We start from the raw sequence: 23,502 nt of genomic DNA, 5'->3' as shown, positions 1-23,502 counted from the left end.
GTTTCCAATCGGTGGTCGTCGTTTATTCTTGGGGCTTGGTTCCGCTCCAGTTGCACGTCGTAGTTTGCATGTTACTGGCCTTCCAGGAGCAAGTGTGCCAAGGTGTCTGGTACGCTGTGGAGTGGGCACATGTAGCCATGTGTCCTTACGTAGAGGTGGTGCATTAATATGCCATGTATGTAAGTTGCCTTGTAGGCGTCTGAAAATCACTCTCTCCTCTTTGGTTAATCTTGGATGGGGTGGAGGGTACACCCGTCGCTCCAGATTGTGGTATTGAATTTGCGACGAGTAGGTGTTTTCTACTACCTCCATTTCTGCAGCCACGGATCTGGTATCATTTGGTCCCAGGGCAGCCAGCCCGGCTGACGTGCTCGCGGGAAGCGGTGTGAGTAGCTTCATTTCCTTGTAGACCCTCGTGTCCAGGAACCCATATAACGCAGAAATATGGAAGTGGAGAGTTTTGCCGTTGCAGTATGTTAATTTCATCGGCTGAGACGTGGCCTTTTACATAATTCCGGCAAGCGGCTTACGAGTCAATGAAAGTCACCGCGGCGTCTTTACATGTGGTGGTAGCGAGAGCAATTGCCGCTTCTTCCACTGCGTCAGAGTCGCGTGCCTTGACTGTGGCCGACGCTAGCTCTCGGCCATCAGAGTCGACGACGCTGATAGCATTGTAGAGGTTAAACTTGTTAACACATTTTTGGACCAGCCAAAAGTTAATTTCTTCGTGCAGCCTTCAGAAACGGCGCTCAGGCGATTATGTAACGTAAGAATGACTACAAAGGAAGCTGGGTGTGGGCATTTTCTCGGTGACGCCGTCCTTTCGAATTAATTTCTGTTGTTTTATAATTAGGTTGTTTTATTATCGGACACGTTGTAGCACTACAACGACATTCTCTAAAATCAGCAGAAAGGTCTCAAACGTCATCCCTCGCTTGATGTAGAGACTGTTTTGCCCTGTATTCTATACAGCTGAAACAATCGCAAACTTTTGTCATGAGGCGCTAGTCTTCAGAACTCTACTGCTGCATGGATGCCCTTTCTCTGTGCTCCCATGATGGAGTAGGTGATAGGACTTTAAGCCCAGTGAGCCATCCCGTGGTAAAGTGGGTGATTCGACTGGCATTAAAAAGCTCGGGGCTTTCAGCACCGCTTTCTTTCCCCAGGACCTCCATAAAGTTCATACTCACTCACTCAATATGTAGGATTACGGATGATGTACTTCAGGGGCTGTGCACAATTATTTGTCTTTATTACCAGGACAGCCACATTTATGTTGAGTTGCGACTTTTTTGGCAAAATGTGAAGGAAAACGGCGACTTTTCGCGACTTTTCGCTTGAGATTTGGTGAATTTCACCAAAAATTAAGTCAGTGGCAACCCTGGTGGCGTAGCCAAAGGTGGCGCAAGGAACCAATGACCACCCCCGCCCCCTCTCGGTGAGTTTTTTCCCTGCAATGGGGTACAAAGTTATAAACTGCCCCCCCCCCCCCACCCGAAAAAAAAAAGATCAAAGCACATTTACGGATTGAATGATGAGGGACGAAGCTTAGGAGAGTCTTATAAGTAAACCGTGAATCGTTCGTACGTCTGTCCGTCCGTCTGTCTGTCTGTCTGTCTGTCTGTCTGTCTGTCTGTCTGTCTGTCTGTCTGTCTGTCTGTCTGTCTGTCTGTCTGTCTGTCTGTCTGTCTGTCATTCCATCTGTGCGTCCATCCATTCGTTCGCACCTGCTGAGTGAGTCGTAGAACTAGGTGGTCGCGTATGAGCTTGAAGCGACAAACCCACGGCTTTAAGAGCTCCGCCTCTAAATAAGTATGCCAATGCCCCTGACTTGTGGTGAACATCAGGCTGATCAGCTGTCATTGTTTAGCCAAATGGCGAAAGCAGGCCTAATAACACAATGACGACAAAATTAACGCATGATCATGGGCGTGTACTTTGGGACCAGTCATTTCGCGCTGTTTCTGCAGAAACGGTGACATTGCAGTGAGAATAACGGCAAAGTTTTAACGATGCAAGAACTGAAAACGCAGGCGTTCCCACCAAACTGTCAAGGTGTTTGCAGGCTAGAACGCACCTTAAGGATAGGCGCATAGAACACACACACACACACACACACTCACACACACGCACACACACACACACACACACACGCACACACACACACACGCACACGCACACAAATCAAGCACGTAAAGAAATAACAAACTGGCAGACTGCATGAAACAGTGAGAAAGCCTGCTCCCATTCAACGTTGAGGGAGAAATTACTATGCACGGTGACAAGCAGCGTTCAAGTGGCACTGAACCTTGAAGGCCGACGAAGAGAGCGCAGCGCCTTGAGGTGAGGCACATGGCCAAGTGCGTGAGCTCAAACTTTCGTATGTGAACCAGTTTGTATGAGGCGTGCGTGTGTGGGTGTAATACGAAAATTTTCTTTTGTTGCAGTGTTTTGTTCCGGGCACATTATCCACGAAGGCTTAATGCTTTCAAAACACGTGATCGACTGGAACAGAGACCCTGAAAACTGCAGAGACATCATCAGCATCCTTCTCCACTCGCTGAGGCCTGTGTATTCTTTTTACCAGCTGTTCATCATTTTCAAGTACTCGAACGTGAGTAGGTCTGTTCAACCCTAAATGCACTTTTCCCCCCGAAAACAGACGTTCATTTTTGCTTTCTGTTTGATAAACAAAGGTCGCTTCATCTATCACAAGGTGTTGTTTCATCTTTAGGTGAATTCGTAAACTTCTAGTAGATTAAGGAGCCATGAGGCACTCAAGAAACACACACACACACAAATATATATATTTGAGATATAACAGACAGTAATGCCAAGGAATGTACAGGGGAAGTTATTAGAATCAATGGAATGTAAATAAGAAGAAAAAAAAGTGGTTGAGAAAATAACCAGCCGTGAGCAGGAATCGAACCTACGACCTTCGAATAACGCGTTCGATAACGCGTTCGAGCATCGAACGCGTTATTCCAAGGTCGTAGGTTCGATTCCTGCTCACGGTTGGTTATTTTTTCATCCACTTTTCTTTATTCTCATTTACATTCCATTGGTTCTAATAACTTCCCCTGTACATTCCTTGGCTTTACTGTTTGTTATATCTAATTAATATTGTGTTAAAACACGGAAAAACGAGCCCTTAGGTATACACTTCTTTCCCTTATATATATATATATATATATATATATATATATATATATATATATATATATATATATATATATATATATATATATATATATATATATATATATGTGTGTGTGTGTGTGTGTGTGTGTGTGGTGTGTGTGTGTGTGTGTGTGTGGTGTGTGTGTGTGTGTGTGTGTGTGTGTGTGTGTGTGTGTGTGTGTGTGTGTGTGTGTGTGTGTGTGTGTGTGTGTGTGTGTGTGTGTGTGTGTGTTATATACCGGGTGTCCCACGTAACGTGAGCGAAGAATTTGAAAGTGAAAGGCACTTAGGAGGCGAATCGAACCAATAAACAATTGTATCGGGCCAGTTGGTAAGGATCCATCTTGCTAGGAAGCGCAGCCACTATTATAACGAACACACAACACAAGCGCTTAACTTCAACTAAACGTTTATTACAAACGTCAGAGTATATAAAGGGAATGAAAAAGAGAAAAAACAGAGCAAAGTGAATAAAAAAGATAAAATTGGTAGACAACAAAAAAACAACACACGTGCCAGTCCCTTACATCACTATCCGTTATTGTCTATCACCCCATCCAAAAAACATAGTTCTTTCCGCGTGAGCGCGATAGAGGGTACACTAACACATTCAAAATCATCGCGTGTCATTTCAGCCGCTTCCACTATCAAACGGGTTAACAAATCTCTGTCTCGATACAGCACACACGTGTTATCAAAATAAGGCACACAACCGCAGTCCTTACAGTGGATCGCCAAGTGACCATCAGTACCCTTCTGCACTTTATTGTGGTGCTCCTTTAGCCTTTCATTAATGCATCTTTCGGTTGTTCCCACATAAACAAGACCACATGACAAGGGAACTCTGTAAACAACAGACTGTGCACACTCTACAAATTTATTGCGATGCTTAATTTGGCAACCTTTCTTTTCTTTTGAAACAGGACAAGTTTGGCGACATATTCTGGACAGTTTTTCAGGAGCAGACATAACAACTCGGACGCCCACCTTATTACCAATCTTTTTAAGATTGTGTGCCACACTATGAATATAGGGGACAACAGCCGTTTTACGCTGCTGCAGGGAAGTGTTATTACGCTGCCTATTTTGTTTCTTTAGGCCCCTATGTAGCGATTCAGCGACGCTTATAACCATTCGTTGCGGGTAGCCTGCTGCCTTCAGTCGCAAAACCTGTTGCTCAAAGCTCTTCTTCATGAGGTGAAAACATGACTTCTTCAACGAATTGAAAAGGCACATTCGTGCAACAGACCTCTTCACTACTTTTGTATGGGCAGAAGAAGCCATTGTTGCCTTTCTCTTCTGCCCATACAAAAGTAGTGAAGAGGTCTTTTGCACGAATGTGCCTTTTCAATTCGTTGAAGAAGTCATGTTTTCACCTCATGAAGAAGAGCTTTGAGCAACAGGTTTTGCGACTGAAGGCAGCAGGCTACCCGCAACGAATGGTTATAAGCGTCGCTGAATCGCTACATAGGGACCTAAAGAAACAAAATAGGCAGCGTAATAACACTTCCCTGCAGCAGCGTAAAACGGCTGTTGTCCCCTATATTCATATTGTGGCACACAATCTTAAAAAGATTGGTAATAAGGTGGGCGTCCGAGTTGTTATGTCTGCTCCTGAAAAACTGTCCAGAATATGTCGCCAAACTTGTCCTGTTTCAAAAGAAAAGAAAGGTTGCCAAATTAAGCATCGCAATAAATTTGTAGAGTGTGCACAGTCTGTTGTTTACAGAGTTCCCTTGTCATGTGGTCTTGTTTATGTGGGAACAACCGAAAGATGCATTAATGAAAGGCTAAAGGAGCACCACAATAAAGTGCAGAAGGGTACTGATGGTCACTTGGCGATCCACTGTAAGGAGTGCGGTTGTGTGCCTTATTTTGATAACACGTGTGTGCTGTATCGAGACAGAGATTTGTTAACCCGTTTGATAGTGGAAGCGGCTGAAATGACACGCGATGATTTTGAATGTGTTAGTGTACCCTCTATCGCGCTCACGCGGAAAGAACTATGTTTTTTGGATGGGGTGATAGACAATAACGGATAATGATGTAAGGGACTGGCACGTGTGTTGTTTTTTTGTTGTCTACCATTTTTATCTTTTTTATTCACTTTGCTCTGTTTTTTCTCTTTTTCATTCCCTTTATATACTCTGACGTTTGTAATAAACGTTTAGTTGAAGTTAAGCGCTTGTGTTGTGTGTTCGTTATAATAGTGGCTGCGCTTCCTAGCAAGATGAATCGAACCAAACGCATACAACTCGAACTAACCTGGAGGTACTCAGTGTATTTTTGCTTAACGTGGGCCCAGGAACGTCAAATTTCCTGCGCTTTCGTTAATGCTGAATGCAATGCTTTAAATCTGTAGATGAGGAATGATTTGCGTGCTTCCCGTTCGTGGTGAGATTTAAAACCAGATTCTAATATGGTTGCAGTTGGGTCATCAAGTGTATATCCTACCGCATTCAGGTGCTTAGATAAGGGCAGGTTAGGAAAAGTCGTGATATGCGCCTTGTGATTATTAAACCGCAATATAAATGGTGTCGCTGGCTGGCCTAGGTACTGAAGCTTACAGTCTGAGCACTCAAGTGGGTAAACACAGTTACCTGTATCACAATCGTAATCACCTTTGATACTAAAATTTGACGCCGGTTTTGGGCTCGAATATAGGTGATTATGGGTACGCACACCTTGCAACGTGGTTTGCCCCAAGGGAGGCAACCTGAATTAACTGGAGGAGTTAGTACAGGTGAAGTCAGCATATTGTGCAAGCTTTTTGATCGACGATAGATTACATGTTGTAATTCTGAAATTATTTTTTAGATTGTTGCTCTGTATGAGAATCTTGTGGTGCCTTCGTAGGATGTGGTTAACCATTGGTGCTGATGTGGAATGCGTTGGTATTAGGTTTACAGATGGTCGGTGTGGAGCAGACTTGTTGGAGGAAAGGAGCTCACTTCGGTCCATTGCACTAGCACGTTGAAGGGCATCGTCAATTATCTGAGGCTGGCACTTTTGTCTTATTAGCGCGTCACTGAGTGTGCCACAATTATCTCGGAAGTCAGATATGGCGGAGGACAACCTTTTAAAACGAAGCGCCTGGCGGTACGGTATGCTTGTCTTGTTGTGTCTTACGTGGCTACTTTCTAACTGAAGGTAGCGGTGTCTGTCAGTCGGCTTTCTGTAAAGCTTTGTCTTTAGCTATCACACTTGGGGCTATCATTTTTGGCGCTACGCTGCTCTTATGAGTTACTTTGTCCTGCGTGTGGCGTAACCGAGAGAAGAAGAGACGAGAAGAAAGGGAAGGCAGTGTTTATGGCGCTGTCTGAAGGTAGTAAATTAAAAGTGCAGTTAGGTGAGGGCATTCTAGATGGCCCTGTACCACTACATTACGATTGGCTGCTGCGCGGGTTTTGCCTGTGTGCGCGAGAAAGGAGTGCTTCTTAATTCGGTAGCGAGCAGAGTAGAGCCCGAATGCTTTTGTGGTGCCCGTGGGCTCGCATTCATCTTCGGGACGTAATGTTAGCGTTGCACATGGCAGTCATCGTGAGGTAGCGTTTTTACTGATACTCATTTGTTGACTGTTTCGATACAGCGCACCCTAGTTTAGCGATACCATGTTGCCAAACGTTACGGGTTCTTTTCAGCCACCACTGCTTATAATCTCTAAATACTCAGGTTGTAAATGATGGCTGCATATTAGAGTGTAGTAGGATGATTTATTGGGAGACCAATTATTCTGCCTGATTTCTGCAAGCACGCGCTCCCCGATCACCAGCGGAAGCTGCAATTTCACGGAGCTACAGCTGTACAATGCATTAGGGCTATATCTCTAAATGCCTCATCAGAAGCGAAAATCGATCGCCGGTGGTGTCCGGCGTCTTCTCGCGTCAGCGGCACGAACACAAGTGATGCGAGAAATCGTCATTACCTGAAAACGTCCTAACATGACGCCACATAACATATGGCGTTTGTGACGTACCTAACGGTCACATAACTTGACGTCATCATATAACCTCTTCGCTTCATGAAATGGGCTGATCAAGAGCGCAGTGCATAACCAACTAAGGGGCAGAAAGCTACATTGGTCTCCAATCCTTGAGGCTGTAACAGAACCATGTTGGGCGCAGAAATATCCCGGAGAAAACAGGAAACATTCAGTGCATTGAACAGGACGAAAACCAGGATAGTTTCTGCTTTTCAGTCGTTTCAGGTGAACTTATAAAGAAACCGTTGAATTCTTTTATATAGTAAGAAATAAAAAAAGACAATCTGATTTTCCCATCAGATATGCAGTGGTAGACAGCAGTTATACATACTGAGGCATGCAAATAATGAGGTTGCAGTAGGTTGAAAGTGAAAATAAAGCACGGTTGCTATAAAACTCGCACGTATATATTGAATCTGTAGCACGGCCTGACAAAGCCAGGTGAAAACAGCCCACAGCTATGTTCGTGTTACTTTTCATCTTCCCTGCATCCGTGAAAGCCGTCCAAAGCATGACTGAATATTAAACTTCCTGATATGCACGGCCGTTCAGCGTCAGCATCCTGTCTCGCGCAGCACCATCATGCGGCAGCGGTGAGCAGAGGCGGAGCGGGCGCTCAGCGGCCTGAAGAGAGCGTTCGCCCGGGCACTGAAAAATAGAGGAAGTGCTGGCTGGGAACGTGGCACCAGAGGGGAGAGCGCGCTCAGTTCTGATATATTTTTTTCCCGGGACTTGGTAACACCGGCTCGAAAACCATCTTCTCTTCGAGGCATCAGTGCGTGGTCTCATCTCGGGCTTCACATGCTACGAATTCATAAGACAAACAAAAACAGTGAGGAGCAGTCTCGAATGGAGCTCAACGTTCCTAACAATCTTATTTTAGTCAAGGTTCTGCGCAAAGAGCGCAGGACTGTACTCCAGTCACGAATACTATCACGCGTGGACGGAAGCGAGAAAAAGCACCCAAAAATTGCGCCACCCAAGGTGTTTTATCAGATGCTGTTCAGCGAATCTTCTCCTGGTAGGACGCATCTGGCCTTTTCTTTGCAACACAGCCCAAGCCGGCCACCAGACACAACTCTCAGCGCTCCCATGACGGCTCAACGCGGCCGAAACCGACCACCACGAGGTAGCCAGTGTCGCCCACCAGAGGCGCTCCTCGCAGATGTTGCAGTGTGGGCGGGGCCAACCACCACGATGCTGCCCATTCGAAGCGGCAGCTCCACGCGCTCGCATTTATGGCCGACTGTGGTGACTAACAGCAGCGGCATCGAGGCTCTTGCGCACTAGGAGCCCTTGGGAGGGGGAAAAGCTTTACTTCGCCAAGAGATTCGGGCATATACGTCTCAGGGTCCCCGCACGACCCCACAACGCTCTGCGTTCTGAGTTCCTGTAACTCCAGGACTAGGCTGCCTGGCCCGGTCAGTGGCGGTCTTCTGCTTGGCCGTGTCCGTGAAGGGCAGCGGGGTCTCCCGTTTCTGCCATGTGGTCACTGGTTCCGGGTCCCTCGGCGGAGGGTCTGCCGGGCATTCGAAGAGGATGTGGGTGGAATGGGGGTGAGTGCATTGAGCACACAAAGGACGTGGAGTATGCTACCGAGTAGATGCGCGAAAGGTAATAGGGAGACGGAAGTGTGCGGGTCTGGAGCTGGCGTCGTAATATGTCATGAAATTTGTCCAGAAATCGATGGCGTGGACGATATAGCTGGAGTTCCTTGCAGTATGCTTCAATCATCTTGCTGAAGACATGCATGCGCTTCTCGGAAGAGCCCGACTCGGATTCCGCTGCAACCCGGTCGATTAGACCTCGGTCGTTGTCATTGGCAGCTTCCTTGCCAGGATTATCCGAGTGTGCAGGCACCCAGATCAACTCCACATCGTTGATCGTGTTTTCACTGGGCGATTTGAGTATGCCAAAAGCGCTATCAAGGAAGATAAACAAAGGAAGAAGTGGAGAATAGATCAGATGGCCTGAATGGAGGGTGCTGTCTCTGCTTAGTTTTTACAGTATTCCTTGTGAAGATAGAGATTTCTTGGTTCAATTTGTTGTTGTTGCTGTTATTTGTAATTCGTGGCATTCATTGCAGTAGAATACAATGTTTGCAAGCTGCGAAAGCTATAATTGGTGTTCGTCATTCTTTATTCCTAGCTCTTACCAATTTCATCTTGTGAGTACGCCTAGACAGGCATAATGTAGCGATGCAAAGATCGTAACTTCTTCACCACCATTCCTTTGTTGGTAAGGATTTGCCTGCTTTTTATGTTGAGGAGCAAACCAGCGTAAATATCTCTGCGAACTGTTCCGATACCGTCTGTACACGCAATGTCCCCGGGCCCTTTGGTGTCTCACCAGATTAGAATGTCTTTTCGTAATATACGAATGCCATTTACTGAATCTTTCGTATTCGACAGATTTCTCAGTGATTAGATTGACCGTTGAATATTACCCATAATATAATACCCATGCTTGAAGCCATCTTTCCACCTAGGTTGATTAAGGTTGAAAGGGACCAGCCACGGTCTTGTGGCTGAGACACTCGGTGGCTGATCCACAAGTCGCGGGATCGATTCGCAGCCGCATTTTCGACGGAAGCGAGAATGATTGAGGGCTGTGTTATTATATTTAGGCGTGCGTTAAAGAACCCTAATTGGCCAAAATTTTTGGAGCGCTCCACTAGGCATCTCTAATAATCATGTGGTGGTTTTGCGGCGTTAAAGCCAGCACTTGTTACTAATGGGTTAAGTGGGGCTCTTGTGCGATTGGAAATTACATTCGTCAATATTTTGTATACTCTTGAAAAAAGTCAGATCGCTCTATAGCACAAGTGTTTCACGTCGCCGTTATTTTGCGTTTGCAAAATTTTGACGCTTTTTTACCTTTCTGGTGCATTGATATTCTGAGGTATAACGTGTCTAAATCCTCTTCAACATAAAGTTTCCACGATTCTCTATACTCCAGCCGCTATTCTGCGGAACACACTTTACAGGGCCTATCTTTACTCACCAATAATGCTACCAAGCGTAACCGGAGTCTCACTTAAGGCACCTCTACAACGGTGAAATGGAATAACGTAACAGCCCAGTGGCTACTGGCGGGCATGATCGGTTGTTATTTTTTTTTGAACTGGTTCTTGTCCGCAGATATGCCGTGGCTGCTTTCCCATAGCTACATTTCCCTACAATGTACGTAGCAATACCAAGTAATAAACAATCAAGCCACCTAGCTGTAGTCATTGCTTTGAGTACCCATTGAAACTACTGTTGTCTTTAAGAAAGCGTCGCCATTCAGACCATGCCTCTTTTTTCTACCGTACAGATCGTGATCAATAGATTCAAGGAAGTCGCAAGGTTCGGCGTGATGCACCTTATCGCGACATCGCTCCACGCATGGTTCAGCACGATCGTCGACGATGCCATGAGCAGCCACACTCACCATGCCAGCGAAGGTCACCACAACTCGTCAAATGGTATTCATTAGTATTATTTATTTCTTTTTTATTTGGTTACCCTGGACGCATTGGGAGGGTTTACAAAGAAGTTACGAATATAGCCGCAATGATAGCAAGTTACAGGAATTTAACAAACACTGGATATGCGACGTCAAAATGAGAAATGGAGCATGGGGGGGGGGTCATTTCATGCTAAAGCAACCAGCATTTTTTCGACCATCACGAATATGGCTGAAAAACTTACCATTCATTTCTCTAAGCTCGAAACTCGTTCTGCTCGTTCAAACCTGCTCCCAAAAATTTGACTGCCTATAATGAGCGAGGGTAATTATGTGTCGTATGAGCTAGGGGGCGTCAAAGAATAATTTTTTTCTCAAAAGTCGCTTTTCGAATATTGTAAGGCAACGTTTGGCTACAAGACACCTCTTTTACTTGCCGAGCTTCTGCCCCACAACACAGGTCAGACTGATTATGATGAGTATGTACATATGGTAAGATGACGCGTATGAATAATGCTCACACTTATTTCCCCCCACGCGTGAGCGGCCAGCCCGGACGCGTCTTAGACGAAAACGGAACGTCGAACGAATGGCTTCAGACGTGATACGTGGACAATCTCTGAACCACGGCAGCGACGATCCGAAGAAAGGTTGGTGGGAGTGACACGATAGTTCACTGGGGACGTTTGTTCATTGATTGTATAGGGCCCAATGAAGCGTGACTGAAACTTGTCACACAATCCTGGAGTACGAATGAGCGTCCAAAGCAACACTTCATCCCTCGGACTGAAGGAGATGTCGCGATGAGAGCTGTCGTAGCGTTGATTGCGGTCTTAATGAGTTGGTTCTGTATTAAGGCGAGCCCGTTGCCGACTTTCTTCGAGCCTTGTGATGAACTGCTCTGATACGGTTGCCGAGGCGTCAGTTGGCACATTTAGGAAAGAGACGTCGATGGTGAATGTCGGTGAACGGCCGTACACGAGGTAGAAAGGTGAGTAGCCAGTAGTTCTTTGAACAGCGGTGTTATGAGCAAACGTCACAAAAGGCAAAATGGTATCCCAGTTGTCGTGGTTTGGTGCGATGTACACCAACAGCATGTCTGTTAGTGTCCGATGAAATCTATCTGTCAGCCCATTAGTTTTGGGGTCGTAGGCTGACGTCATCTTATGTAGTGTACCACAGGCTGTGAGCAGGGTTTCGATTATGGTGGACAGGAACGTCTTGCCGCGATCACTCAGGAGAACGCGAGGTGCACCGTGACGCAATACAATGGCGTTGAGAAAAAAGTCTGCGACGTCTGAAGCAGAACTTGTGCGTAGTGCAGCAATCTCTGCGTACCTTGTCAGGTGGTCGACAGCAGTCACAATCCAACGATTATGTGCTGGCGTGATGGGGAGAGGTCCGAGTAGGTCTATGCCAACGATGGCAAAAGGAGTCTCGCGACACCGGATAGGTTGCAGAAGGCCAGCAGGAGACGAAGTTGGTCGCTCCCGCCGTTGACACAGATGACAAGATGCAACGTACTTGGCCACAAAGGTAGAGATGCCCGGCCAGAAGAAACGGTTTCTGATGTGGCTTTGTGTTTTGTGAAATCGCAAGTGGCCTGCACATGGGTCGTTGTGAAAGGCTTCGAGGACTTGATGACGTAGAGAACGCGGAAGTACTGAAACCCAGCGGTGTCCATCAGTAGTGTAAACGTAACGATGGAGCACATTGTTATCGAGCTTAAATTGCCGTTGTTGTCGGCGCAATCTAGCATTAGGAGTAGGTGACATGCCATTTAGGCGTTGGATAATGCGATTGCAATATGGATCATCACGCTGGCGTGTGGCGAACTCGGTGTAGCGATTTGAAGCCGGCGTTTCGATAACCGCAAGGTGTGATAATGTGAGGGGTGACGCAGTGCCTTGCCCACCAAACGAGCAATCAGCTGACGTATTTGATGATTACGGTGGAAGGGGGCAGTGGAGAGAGCATCTGCATCTGGGTGTCTTTTGCCAGACTTATAGATGACGTCAAAATCGTACTCTTGCAGGCGGAGCACCCAACGACCGAGGCGACCAGACAAGTTTCTCAGTGTCTATAGCCAGCACAAGGCGTGGTGGTCTGTAATCACTGTGAAGTGGCGTTCGTAAAGATACGGTCGAAATTTTTGTATGGCCCAAACAACAGCGAGGCACTCCTGCTCAGTTATGGAGTAGTTCTGTTCAGCAGCCGTAAGAGCACGACTAGCATACGCTATAACTCTTTCCCGTGAAGTGGCATCCAGCTGTAGAAGAACTGCACCAATACCATGGCCGCTCGCGTCGGTGTGCAGACATGTAGGTGCGTTCTCGTCGAAATGGCACAGAACAGGTTCAGACGTTAAAACATTCTTGAGGGCTTGAAAGGCACGCTCGCAGTCGTCGTTCCAAGCGAAAGTTGATCCGGATGTCAGCAGCTTGTGCAGTGGCGACACGATGGTAGCAAAACGACTAATGAAACGGCGGAAGTAGGATGCCAGGCCCAGGAAACTTCATAGGTGCTTCTGATTTTCTGGCCGAGGGAAGCGTATCACGGCAGCAAGCTTGTTAGGATCCGGACGAACGCCCTCTTTTCTGACAAGGTGGCCCAACACCTTGATGTTCTTGTTGGCGAAATGGCATTTTTTGTGTTTAACTGAAGTGCAGCACTAGAAATACACGTCAAAACTTCGTCCAAACGATCAAGATGCTGACGAAAAGAAGAGGAAAAAATGACGATGTCGTCTAGATAACAGAGACATGTTTTCCATATTAGGCTGCGTAGAACTGTGTCCATCATGCGTTCAAACGTGGCAGGAGCGTTACATAAACCGAATGGCATGACGTTGAATTCGTACAGCCTGTCTGGTGTTGCAAAGGCAGTTTTTTCTTCGTCCGCTTCGTGCATGGGTATTTGCCAATAAGCAGACCGTAAATCGAGGCTGGAGAAAAATTCAACGCCTTGCAGAGAGTCAAGTGCGTCGTCGACTCGTGGCATCGGGTAGACGTCTTTGCATTTGCACGTGATCTTACTAAGTGCTCAATACTCGACACAGAATCGCACCGAACCATCCTTCTTTCGGACTAGCACCACAGGTGATGACCACGAGCTGGGCGAAGGCCGGATAACATCTCGTTGGAGCATATCAGCAACGTTGTCTTCGATGATTTTCCGCTCTGTGGACGACACTCGATATGGGCGGCGGCGTACGATTGTATTGCCTTCAGTTTCAATTCGATGCACGGCGGCAGAAGTGCGACCCAGAAGCTTGGAATATACATCAAATGAAGCGCTGTGTTTTTGAAGCACACCCAAAAGTTATTTCCTTTGCGCTGACGTGAGATCGGTTTTTATTGTGGCTTTTAAAGCAGCCGTTGTAGCCTGGTCATCAGTACTGGTAGATAAAGATGGCGAGTCTCCGTGAAGGGGCACCAGAGAAAGTGGTTCGGTATCTGTGAAGCAAACCACACTGGTGCCCTGGGGTGGTGCAACAGGCTATGAAGTGGGGTTAACTGCCGTAACTAATGCTCTGCCATCACGAAAGCGCACCAGGCTAGGAGCGATGGTAAGTCCACCAGAGATGTAACGTCCACACGGTGCTAGGAACACATCACTAGTATCGATCTTATCTGATGTCAGGGTCAGAATATGCTCATTACCTGGAGGAATAAAACAGTCATCAGCGGCGATGAAACGCTGGCTATGGGCACAGTTATCAGACGAAAGCGCAGTATGTGATATGTGAATGACTCTCTGACGTCAAGATATCTCGGCTGAAGCTGAGGAGAGAAAGTCCCATCCTAAAATGAGCGCATTGGTACACGATGACAAAACAAGGAACTGTATATGGTGAAGGATGCCCTCAATAAAAACTCGTACCGTGAAAACACCAGAAGGCTGAACAAAAACCGCATTAGCACAGCGAAGGGGAGGGCCATCATACGGTGTCTTCACTTTGCGCAAACGGGAACACAAGTGCACACTAATAACTGAGAGCGATGCACCTGTGTCCACCAAGGCTTCAGTCCATATACCCTCAACACACACTGCAAGTACATTTGAGGGGCGTTCCGGAGGAGTTCGATGCAGTCCGCCAAATGCAGCTTTCCTTCCTGAAGCTGCACTGTTTAGTTTTCCGGACGATGATCAGACGCCGTGGTAGCCGGACGAAGTGGTGACGAGGAATGGCGCATAGGTGACGGGGAGCGACGGCGCGAGAAGCGGAATGTACTGGCTGCATCGAAGTGCTGTGGATAGGGTGAGCGGCGTTGGTAAAGTTGGTATGGGTGACAATGTTGTGGAGAGGGGGCAAACTCATCCCGCTCGTAGTCACCATAGCCACGCCTTTCGTCTTGTTGACGTCGACGACAGAACCGTGAGATGTGGCCGCGTATTCCGCAATAATAGCAAATAGGTCGAGATGGACGCCAGGTATGGAAAGAAGGAGGTGTTGCTCTTTGGGCAAGGACATTCAGTGAAGGCTGCATAGTTGTCCCATACCGCGGTGATTGCTGAGGAGGTGACGCTGCAACCACCTGAGCGTACGTCGGCTTTGGAGTGGTATGCGAGCTCGGGACTTGCTCACACGTCATGGACGCTAGTTCCTCCCTCACAATGTTGCAAAGGCTGCCTGTAGAAGGCGTCATGTGGAGCTCATAAGATGACGAGGTGGCTTGGAGTTGCAGCTCCTCGCGGATAATAGACCGTATCAACGCACGGAGCTCACCGTCATGCGTTGGCCTGATATCTGCTGTTTCAGGTTGCAAACGTATAAGTTGAAGGTCATCGAGTCGCTGACACGTACTGATGATATCGGCGACCATGGTCGGATTTCTTGCCGCCAGAGCGTTAAATGCGACGGCGCCTATGCTCTTGAGCAAACGGCGAACGCGGTCATGCTCCGCCATCGAGCTGTCAACGCGACGGCATAGGGCGAGGAAATCTTCAATGTAAGATGTATAGGACTCGCCGGAGTGCTGGACACGTTCAGCAAGCTTCCGTTTGGCGATGTCTGCACGTACAGAAGGGTTGGCAAATATCTGACGGAGCTGCTGCTTAAAGGTAGGCCAGTCTGGGAAATCCAGCTGATGGCTGAGAAAACATGTCTTAGCGATACCCGTCAGGTAGAAAGGTACACGGGACAGCTTCACAGAATCATGCCAATAGTTAAGCGCACTCACACGGTCGTACTCATCCAACCAGTCTTCAACGTCTTCACCGCGAAGGCCGGAGAACATCGGGGGATCTTTTTGAGGGGCGGTGACAGTCCAAGAAGGCATGCCCAGGGGTGCAGGCGGGGTGGATGGAGCCGTGTTGTTGTGCTCGTCTTGCGACATGACCGTAGTCTGACTGCGCAGACGGCGACCCGACCGGAGCTCCAGGGATGGTTTGTAGTCGAAGATTACGAAAAAGCGCTCCAGGGAGAGGACCAGGGGGTCAAAAAGCACTCTCCACCACTTGTAACTCGACGTTTTGACTGCAAGACACCTCTTTTACTTGCCGAGCCTCTGCCCCACAGCACAGGTCAGACTGATGATGATGCGGATGTACATATAGTAAGATGACGCGTATGAATAATGCTCACAATATATACATTCAATAAAATTGTATTCGCGGCTGGTTCATAAAATTATGTAACAGTAAAAATACTGACCTATTTATATATCTCAATTCTTGAAGGGCTTTGCACACGAATAAAATAAAATAATGTTCCAGATTGTGGTTTTTCGCTGGATTATGACAAACTCAAAGGGTAGAAATAAAACACATACTCACGGCCTATTTCACATTTCCTTCCCAATTCCTTCCGGGCCACGCCGCTGGTCCCAGTTGAGCCATGCAGGCAGGCCTTAAATATTACAGTATCCCAGGTAGTGCTTCGTCGCCCCCTGGGATCTACATGTCACATCGACTACTTATAAATGGCGCACCGCAGAGTTTTCACTTCAGTGTAGACGGCAGATCAACCCTTGGCATGGTGCCTTACGGGCACCTTTTTTTGCTTCACACAGGTTGGTGAAACTTATTATACTATTAAGAGTGACTTTCTTAGCCTTTTCGTCTTGGCGTACCCCTCGATGTGCATTGAAATTGCTCGCGAGATGTTTTACGTGTGCATGTTACTTTTGTGCGTGAATGTGAAGTCAAATCCCGGCCTAAATAACCAGGAGATGCTAAAAGAGTTGCTTGAAGGCCAGAATACATCTGCATTCGAAGTAGCAGCACTGAGAAACCAGCAGACCAGTTTGCAGGACTTGTTTACAGACTGTAACCGCCGGTTCACTGAGTTGGAAAGAACTTTCCGCATTGACAAACGGGAAAAATCTGTTAGTTTCCTTAATTAGACGTGGTTGACTTCGAAGACAGAAGCAGACGTTCTAACCTCGTTGTCTTTGGCGTACAAGAAAATCCAAAAGTGACAGATCAATATCTGAAACAGAAAGTCATTATAGAGATATTCTGCGAAAAGTTGAATACTTCAGGCAATACACTGGGCCGGATCCATCATATCGGTAAACCCGGTAAACAAAAACCTGTGATAGTATACATTTAGGATTATAATGCAAAATAACTTGTTCTTAAAAATGCACACAAGCTCAAAGGAATGAAAATAGCCATACAGAATGAGTAGTCACTTCATACGCTGAGGAAACGGAAGTTGTGGAACAGTGCCAAAAGCGAAAAGGAACAAGGCCAGAAAGCACCCTTGCATACAATGAACTGCCACTCGATGGTGATTTGTATTATTGAGATGATAGCAACAACCGTCGAATAAGAGTGCCAAACCGAGAACAAAGGTTCTTCAAAAAAAATTGCCCGCAGCTTCCCTCAGGGGAACACTGAGGAGGATGCGGAGCATATAATTGGTTAACGGGGTGTTAAGTGCGACTTACTGGGGTCGATGGCTAAATTGGCGACTTACTGGGGTCGATGGCTAAATTGGTTAACGTGGTTGTGAAATGGGGTGTTAAATTGCGATTTACTTGAGTCGATGGCTAAATTGGTTAACGTGGTTGTAGGAGGGGGTGTTAAATGAGTGAACACGTACGCACGTATGCGAAAGGGCGGCGCTGGTCGAAGGGACGTCGATCATTGTGTTTGTGGATTCGTTGGCATTCATTTCACGGCGACTTCGGACGTCGACGCGCCGTACAAACCAACGGACGAGCGGCAACTGAGCGAGCGAGCGCCGACCTTGAGTATATATACAGCGCGACGGCGCATGCGCTGTCAGCTGTCGAATGTTCTCGAAGGAGAAGCGCGCGCGGCACAGATGGTGGGCGACGGCGCGACGGCGCATGCGCTGTCAGCTGTCGAATGTTCTCGAAGGAGAAGCGCGCGCGGCACAGATGGTGGGCGACGGCGCGACGGCGCATGCGCGCGCGTCAGCTGTCGAATGTTCGAGAAGCGGTGCGGGCGGCGCGGACAGCGCGGACGGCGCACTACAAGGCGCGAGTATAAGATGCTTCCGCATCTAAAAGGCAGTAGATCGAATAATGTGTGACGGCGTACGAATTGATGATAAATGTAGCATAGCTGAAATGTTCAGTGATTACTTTATTAGTGTTTTTTTTTTCAGTCAGACTGAACAGTAACATCAGAGCCATAACAACAAGCATGGAGATTCCACCCCTATTTCAGAGGCCGTTGTTGTTTCCATGCTTTTAAATTTAAAGACGAAGTCATCACGTGGGCCTAATAACATACCGAACGCCTTTCTTCGTCGATATGCCGAAGTGCTTGCGAAATTCCTAGTTGTTGTTTTCCATGTTTACCTGTCATCAGCTAAAATTCCTATTGACCGGAAAACAGCTAGAATCATTCCCGTCTTTAAAAGAAGGTGACAGCATGTTATCAACAAACTATCGACCAATATCACTGACATCGTTGAGTTGCAAAATGCTGGAGCATATCATGGCAAATTAGATAAACAAGCTCTTAACTGGCATTATTACAATAACCCCGTTTCAGCATGGCTTTATAAAAAGGCTGTCTACAGTGACCCAGTGTAGAACAATCATACATTGCCTCGCCTCGGTTCTAGACAAGTCGGGACAGGTTGCCCTTGTTTTCCTCTATTCAAAAGGCTTTTGACCTTGTACGCCATGCAAAACTAATTTTTATGCTTCAAGCTGTAGGCTTATTGGGTTTCATAGTTTCTTCTGTTACATCATATTCAAGTGACAGAGTACAGTTTGTAAGTATCGATGGCCATTGTTCGCGGAAGTTACCTGTAACATTGGGCGTACCACAAAAAAATGTGCTGGGTCCCTTGTTGTTTTCCGTATACATAAATGACATCGTTGATGAAATTTGTGAACCGATTTGTATTCCACATTTTTTCTGATGATCGTGTGATATTTATTAAAGGGCAGTGCTCTGAAGACCAAGTACTCCTAATCATAATTACAAATAATTCATAAATGATCTGAGCGATGGGACATGGTTCTTAACGCCCAGAAAACTGTTCAAGAAAATAACAAGGAACAACAAGTGTCTTACCTTTCCATACTCGCTCGAATCGATTCCACTCGTTGAAGTTACAGACTACAAAATCTAGGTCTAACTATAACACATACGGTGAAATGGAACTCACACATGTCAAACATTTGTGCATCCTCCTTCCCAAAACTCTGACTTCTCAGACATCAGTTATTGCAAACACCAGCTAAGGCAAAACAATTATAAGACCGAAGCTAGAATACACTGCAATTGTTTGGGATTTACTCACGAAAAACAACATAAATACACACAAAAAAGGAGGGCTGAGAAAATGAATCTTTTCCACTCGCGCCACGTCAGCAGGTGGGGCGGTGTCGCCAAGCGGCAAATGGTTTCGATACTCTGGATGATTGCGCGTTCATCAGGCGTCCGCTGAACTAGCTAGCGTTCCCCGGCGAGAATTCAGTAATGTGCACCTCTTCATGGTTCAGCTGTTCGTGTTTTAGGGGCGAAGCTCCTTAAAGCGGCACCCGTTCATCCCTCGTCGTATATAGTCGTAGTGCGTAACCAGTCTTATGTTTTGACCTGCAAGTTGGTGTCAGGGGGAGATTTCTCCTGTGTGTTGTTGAATACTGAAAAATTCGCAGCGTGCGCGTAAAATAAAAGCCGAATTTTCCTGTCTCTCATCCCTCATTAGCAGCCATTGGCATGTATATTGAGCACTATCTGACAAGAAAGGGTTGCTACGTTATTCTCGCTGGGCGTAACCTCTTTGGTTTTAAAAAGGTTTAGCGAGCGTTGGGCCGCAGTGCCATGAATACAGTGAACTAGTATATACCATGAACTCGAGGTGGTTAAAGGTGGGAAGTAGACACGAAGCGCAAGCCGTCAGAAAGTGTGCGTGTGCCACCTCTTGTTTAGCCCTTGGAAGGTTCGCTGGATGGCGGTGCTTCTATACGAGGAATATATGATGAAATGTGGAACTTCTGAAACGGCCGTGAGCACGCTATTAGCGTGGTATGTTGGGAGATTCTTACACGGCACGAATGTCAAGATTATCAAGTTTGTATCAGCCATATACATTCGTCATACATTGCCGTCACATAACACCAAATTTGGTATATGTAGAGCTAGCAAAACGGCCACGAGCGCATCATCAAGGGCGCATATGCTCCAATGTAGAGTTGACGTGCGCGCATTCTGGGCACAGCGATGCTACGTTACCAAACCGCGAGCACTTTATAGACTGACGCCAAGTGCGACCGGCACGACCAGCGTGCATCGGCGCGGCACGACAGGAACCAGCGCGAAATGCGACATGCTGCATTTCTCGCCGATGGGTTACTCAGACAACATTGCATCTCCTTCTTTTCGTGACGGAGGGACGCCGGATGCGCTGAAACGGGCATGCGTCAAAGCAAGTCAGCGCGGCGCGCTCTTGCGAGTATATGGCAGGCTCGGTGCCTGGCGTATAGCAACGCCGGCGTGACCCGACGAATTAAACGCTGGTGAGCATGCGCACCGGCTCAAGTCGAAATGCATTGGCACCTTGACTGTTACATGTAGTCATGTTCTCATATGACACGCATCTCGTGATTATCGTGTTTGCACCAGTCACATACCTTCGTCATCCATTGACACCACGTAATACCTAATTTGGCATATGTGAAGCTATAGAACCGGCCGAGAGCACATCATGAGTGTGACATGTAGTCATGTTGTTACATGACATGCATGTCATGATTATCATGTTCGTATGTGTGATTTACCTATGTCATCCGTTCGCGTTGCGAAATACCGAGTTTGGTACATGTGAAGCTATCCGAACGGCTACGAGCGCATCATCAGCGTAGCATGTAGTCATGCTGTTACATAACACGCATCTCATGTTTATCATGTTTGCACTAGTATCATACCTTCGTCATTCATTCACGTCCCGTAATACCAAATTTGGTATAAGTGAAGCTAGAGAAACGGCCGTCAGCGCATCATGAGCGTGGCATGTAGGCATGTTGCATGAAACCCATCTCATGATTATCATGTTTACACCAGCCACATAACTTCGTCATATATTCACGTACCCTAATACCAAATTTGGTATGTGTGATGCTAGCGAAACGCCCTCAAGCGCATCTTGAACTTGGCATGTAGTCACGTTGTTACATGACATGCATTTCATGATTTGCATGTTAAGGTCTGTCGCTTGTGTGCGTCATGCAATCATGTCATACCATACCAGTTTTGCAACATGCCATATGAACGAAACCACCGCAAGAGCTGCGGGACCATGAAATGTAAATCGAGACATCCATGACATCAATATCATGATTTTCATGTTATGGCTAATCAAATATGTTCTTCATACAGTCATGGTATGCCATACCAAGTTTTGTATCGATACCATTATCAAAACGGCCAGCAGAGCTAGAAGTCACAGGTGGCCAGACAGACAGACAGACAGACAGACGGACGGACGGACGGACGGACGGACGGACGGACGGACAGACAGACAGACAGACAGACAGACAGACAGACAGACAGACAGACAGACAGACAGACAGACAGACAGACAGACAGACAGACGGACGGACGGACGGACGGACGGACGGACGGACGGACGGACGGACGGATGGACGGATGGATATGTGGATAGATGGATGGATGGATGGATGGATATGTGGATAGATGGATAGACGGATAGATGGATAGACGGATAGATGGATAGACGGATAGATGGATAGACGGATAGATAGATAGACGGATAGATAGATAGATGGATAGACGGATAGATAGATGGATAGATAGATAGATAGATACGCTCAAAGTCGCCGAAGTTCACTAAGAAATGCTTCGCATTAAAAAAAAACAGACGCATTCGCGCGATGCTACATCAAGCCAGATCCAAGGTCGCTACATCAAAAAGATGGTTAGCGGCGATGCCAGTGCATTCAAACGCTTCAAACCGTTTGGTGGATGTCATGTTCAGTCGTTTTGCCGTGGACGGGAATTAGTAAGAGAGTGTGTAGAGAGTAGAACACTACGACGCTGGTCTGCCAGCTGTCGCTGAGGCCCGTTTCGTCGTGTAGCTGAAACGACGCAAGACGCTGTCCGCACCGAATCGCTTGCCGCGGACCAAGAGGAGTGCTAGTCAAGGAATTTTGAAAAATGGCGGCCAAGCCCCACTTACTTGTCATGCCGCAATGCACGTAACTGAATGTTGTAACCAATGGTAGTTCAACCCGCTCTGTGCCTACTTCACCTCCACATTTCGTGGAAGAGGTGACCGAGCTTGTCATTCGCGTGACCGAGCTTGTCGCGGCGTGGAGAGCAAGACCAACGCGCACTAACGACGCTGGCGACAGCGGCTCTTTCTGCTTTTCATGCATTACAAGACAGCGACTTGCCAGCAAATTAAGCAGAACTGCATCTTCTTCCTTCCTGCGTACGAGAATCATCGAAGTGTAGACAACCGCATAGGGTAGTGGTGTTAGCGAGTCTTGACAACAACCGGGAGGGAGTGCATCCATCCCGCGTTCGCCCCGTGGTAGACGACATATTCGGTGGCGTGGGGTGCGTCCAGCGGGAACGATGCTGCGTTTCGGTGGCAGGTGAATTTCGCCCACTGTAGATAGCGGATGCTTCAGAGTGAACTAGGGCCGATTTCCGTCACCTCGCGCGACGCCATGCAAGAGCCGCGTGAGGCGACGCTAACCACGTAATTTTCTCGATTTTTGCAAACGTGCATGAGAGGCATCGTCTGGTGTCTTTTAGGGGCGAAGCTCCTTATAGCGGCACCCGTTCGTCCCCCGTATTATGTAACAAGTATAACATTTTGACCTCCAAGGTGGTGCCGGCGAGAGACTTTTTCTGTGCGTTGTTGAACAATAAAAAATAGTGCTAAATGTACATGTCAATGGCTGCTAATGGGGAATGAGAGACAGGAGCATTCGGCTTTTAGTTAACGCGCAGGCTGCGATCACCATTAGCAGCCATTGGCATGTACATTGAGCACTATCTGACAAGAAAAGGTTGCTACGTTATACTCGCTGGGTGGAACCTCCTTAGCTTTAGAAAGGTTTAGCGAGCGTTGAGCCGCAGTGCCATGAATACAATGAACTTGTATATACCATGAATGAACTCGAGGTGGTTAAAAATGGGAAGTAGATACGAAGCGCAAGCCGTAAGAAAGTACAAGCCGAATTCTCCGCCTCTCATTTTCCATTAGCAGCCATTGGCATGTACTTTGAGCACTATCTGACTGAAAAAGTTTGCTACGTCATACTCGCTGGGTGTAACCTCCTTGGTTTTCGAAAGGTTTACGGAGCGTTCAGCCGCAGTGCCATGAATACAGTGAACTAGTATATACCATGAACTCGAGGTGGTTAAAGGTGGGAATTCGACCCGAAGCGCAAGCCGTAAGAAAGTGGGCGTGTGCCACCTCTCGT

General features: G+C 47.1%; 1 protein-coding gene across 2 annotated transcripts in view; it reads left to right on the top strand.

Annotated features, from left to right (window-relative positions):
- LOC119178576 (proton channel OtopLc) overlaps positions 1 to 23,502 on the top strand; it is a 114,911-nt gene that overhangs the window by 66,358 nt on the left and 25,051 nt on the right. For both annotated transcript variants that reach the window (XM_075882305.1, XM_075882303.1), the window contains exons 6-7: positions 2,448 to 2,614; positions 10,481 to 10,631. In XM_075882305.1, the coding sequence (XP_075738420.1) occupies positions 2,448 to 2,614; positions 10,481 to 10,631 (318 nt within the window). The remainder of the gene's footprint in view (positions 1 to 2,447; positions 2,615 to 10,480; positions 10,632 to 23,502) is intronic.

Source organism: Rhipicephalus microplus, chromosome 2 (genome assembly GCF_043290135.1).
Source record: "Rhipicephalus microplus isolate Deutch F79 chromosome 2, USDA_Rmic, whole genome shotgun sequence".
In the NCBI taxonomy this organism is placed as follows: Eukaryota; Metazoa; Arthropoda; class Arachnida; order Ixodida; family Ixodidae; genus Rhipicephalus; species Rhipicephalus microplus.
Note: the sequence above shows the minus strand (reverse complement) of the source record. Positions and strands in the feature narration are given on the sequence as shown.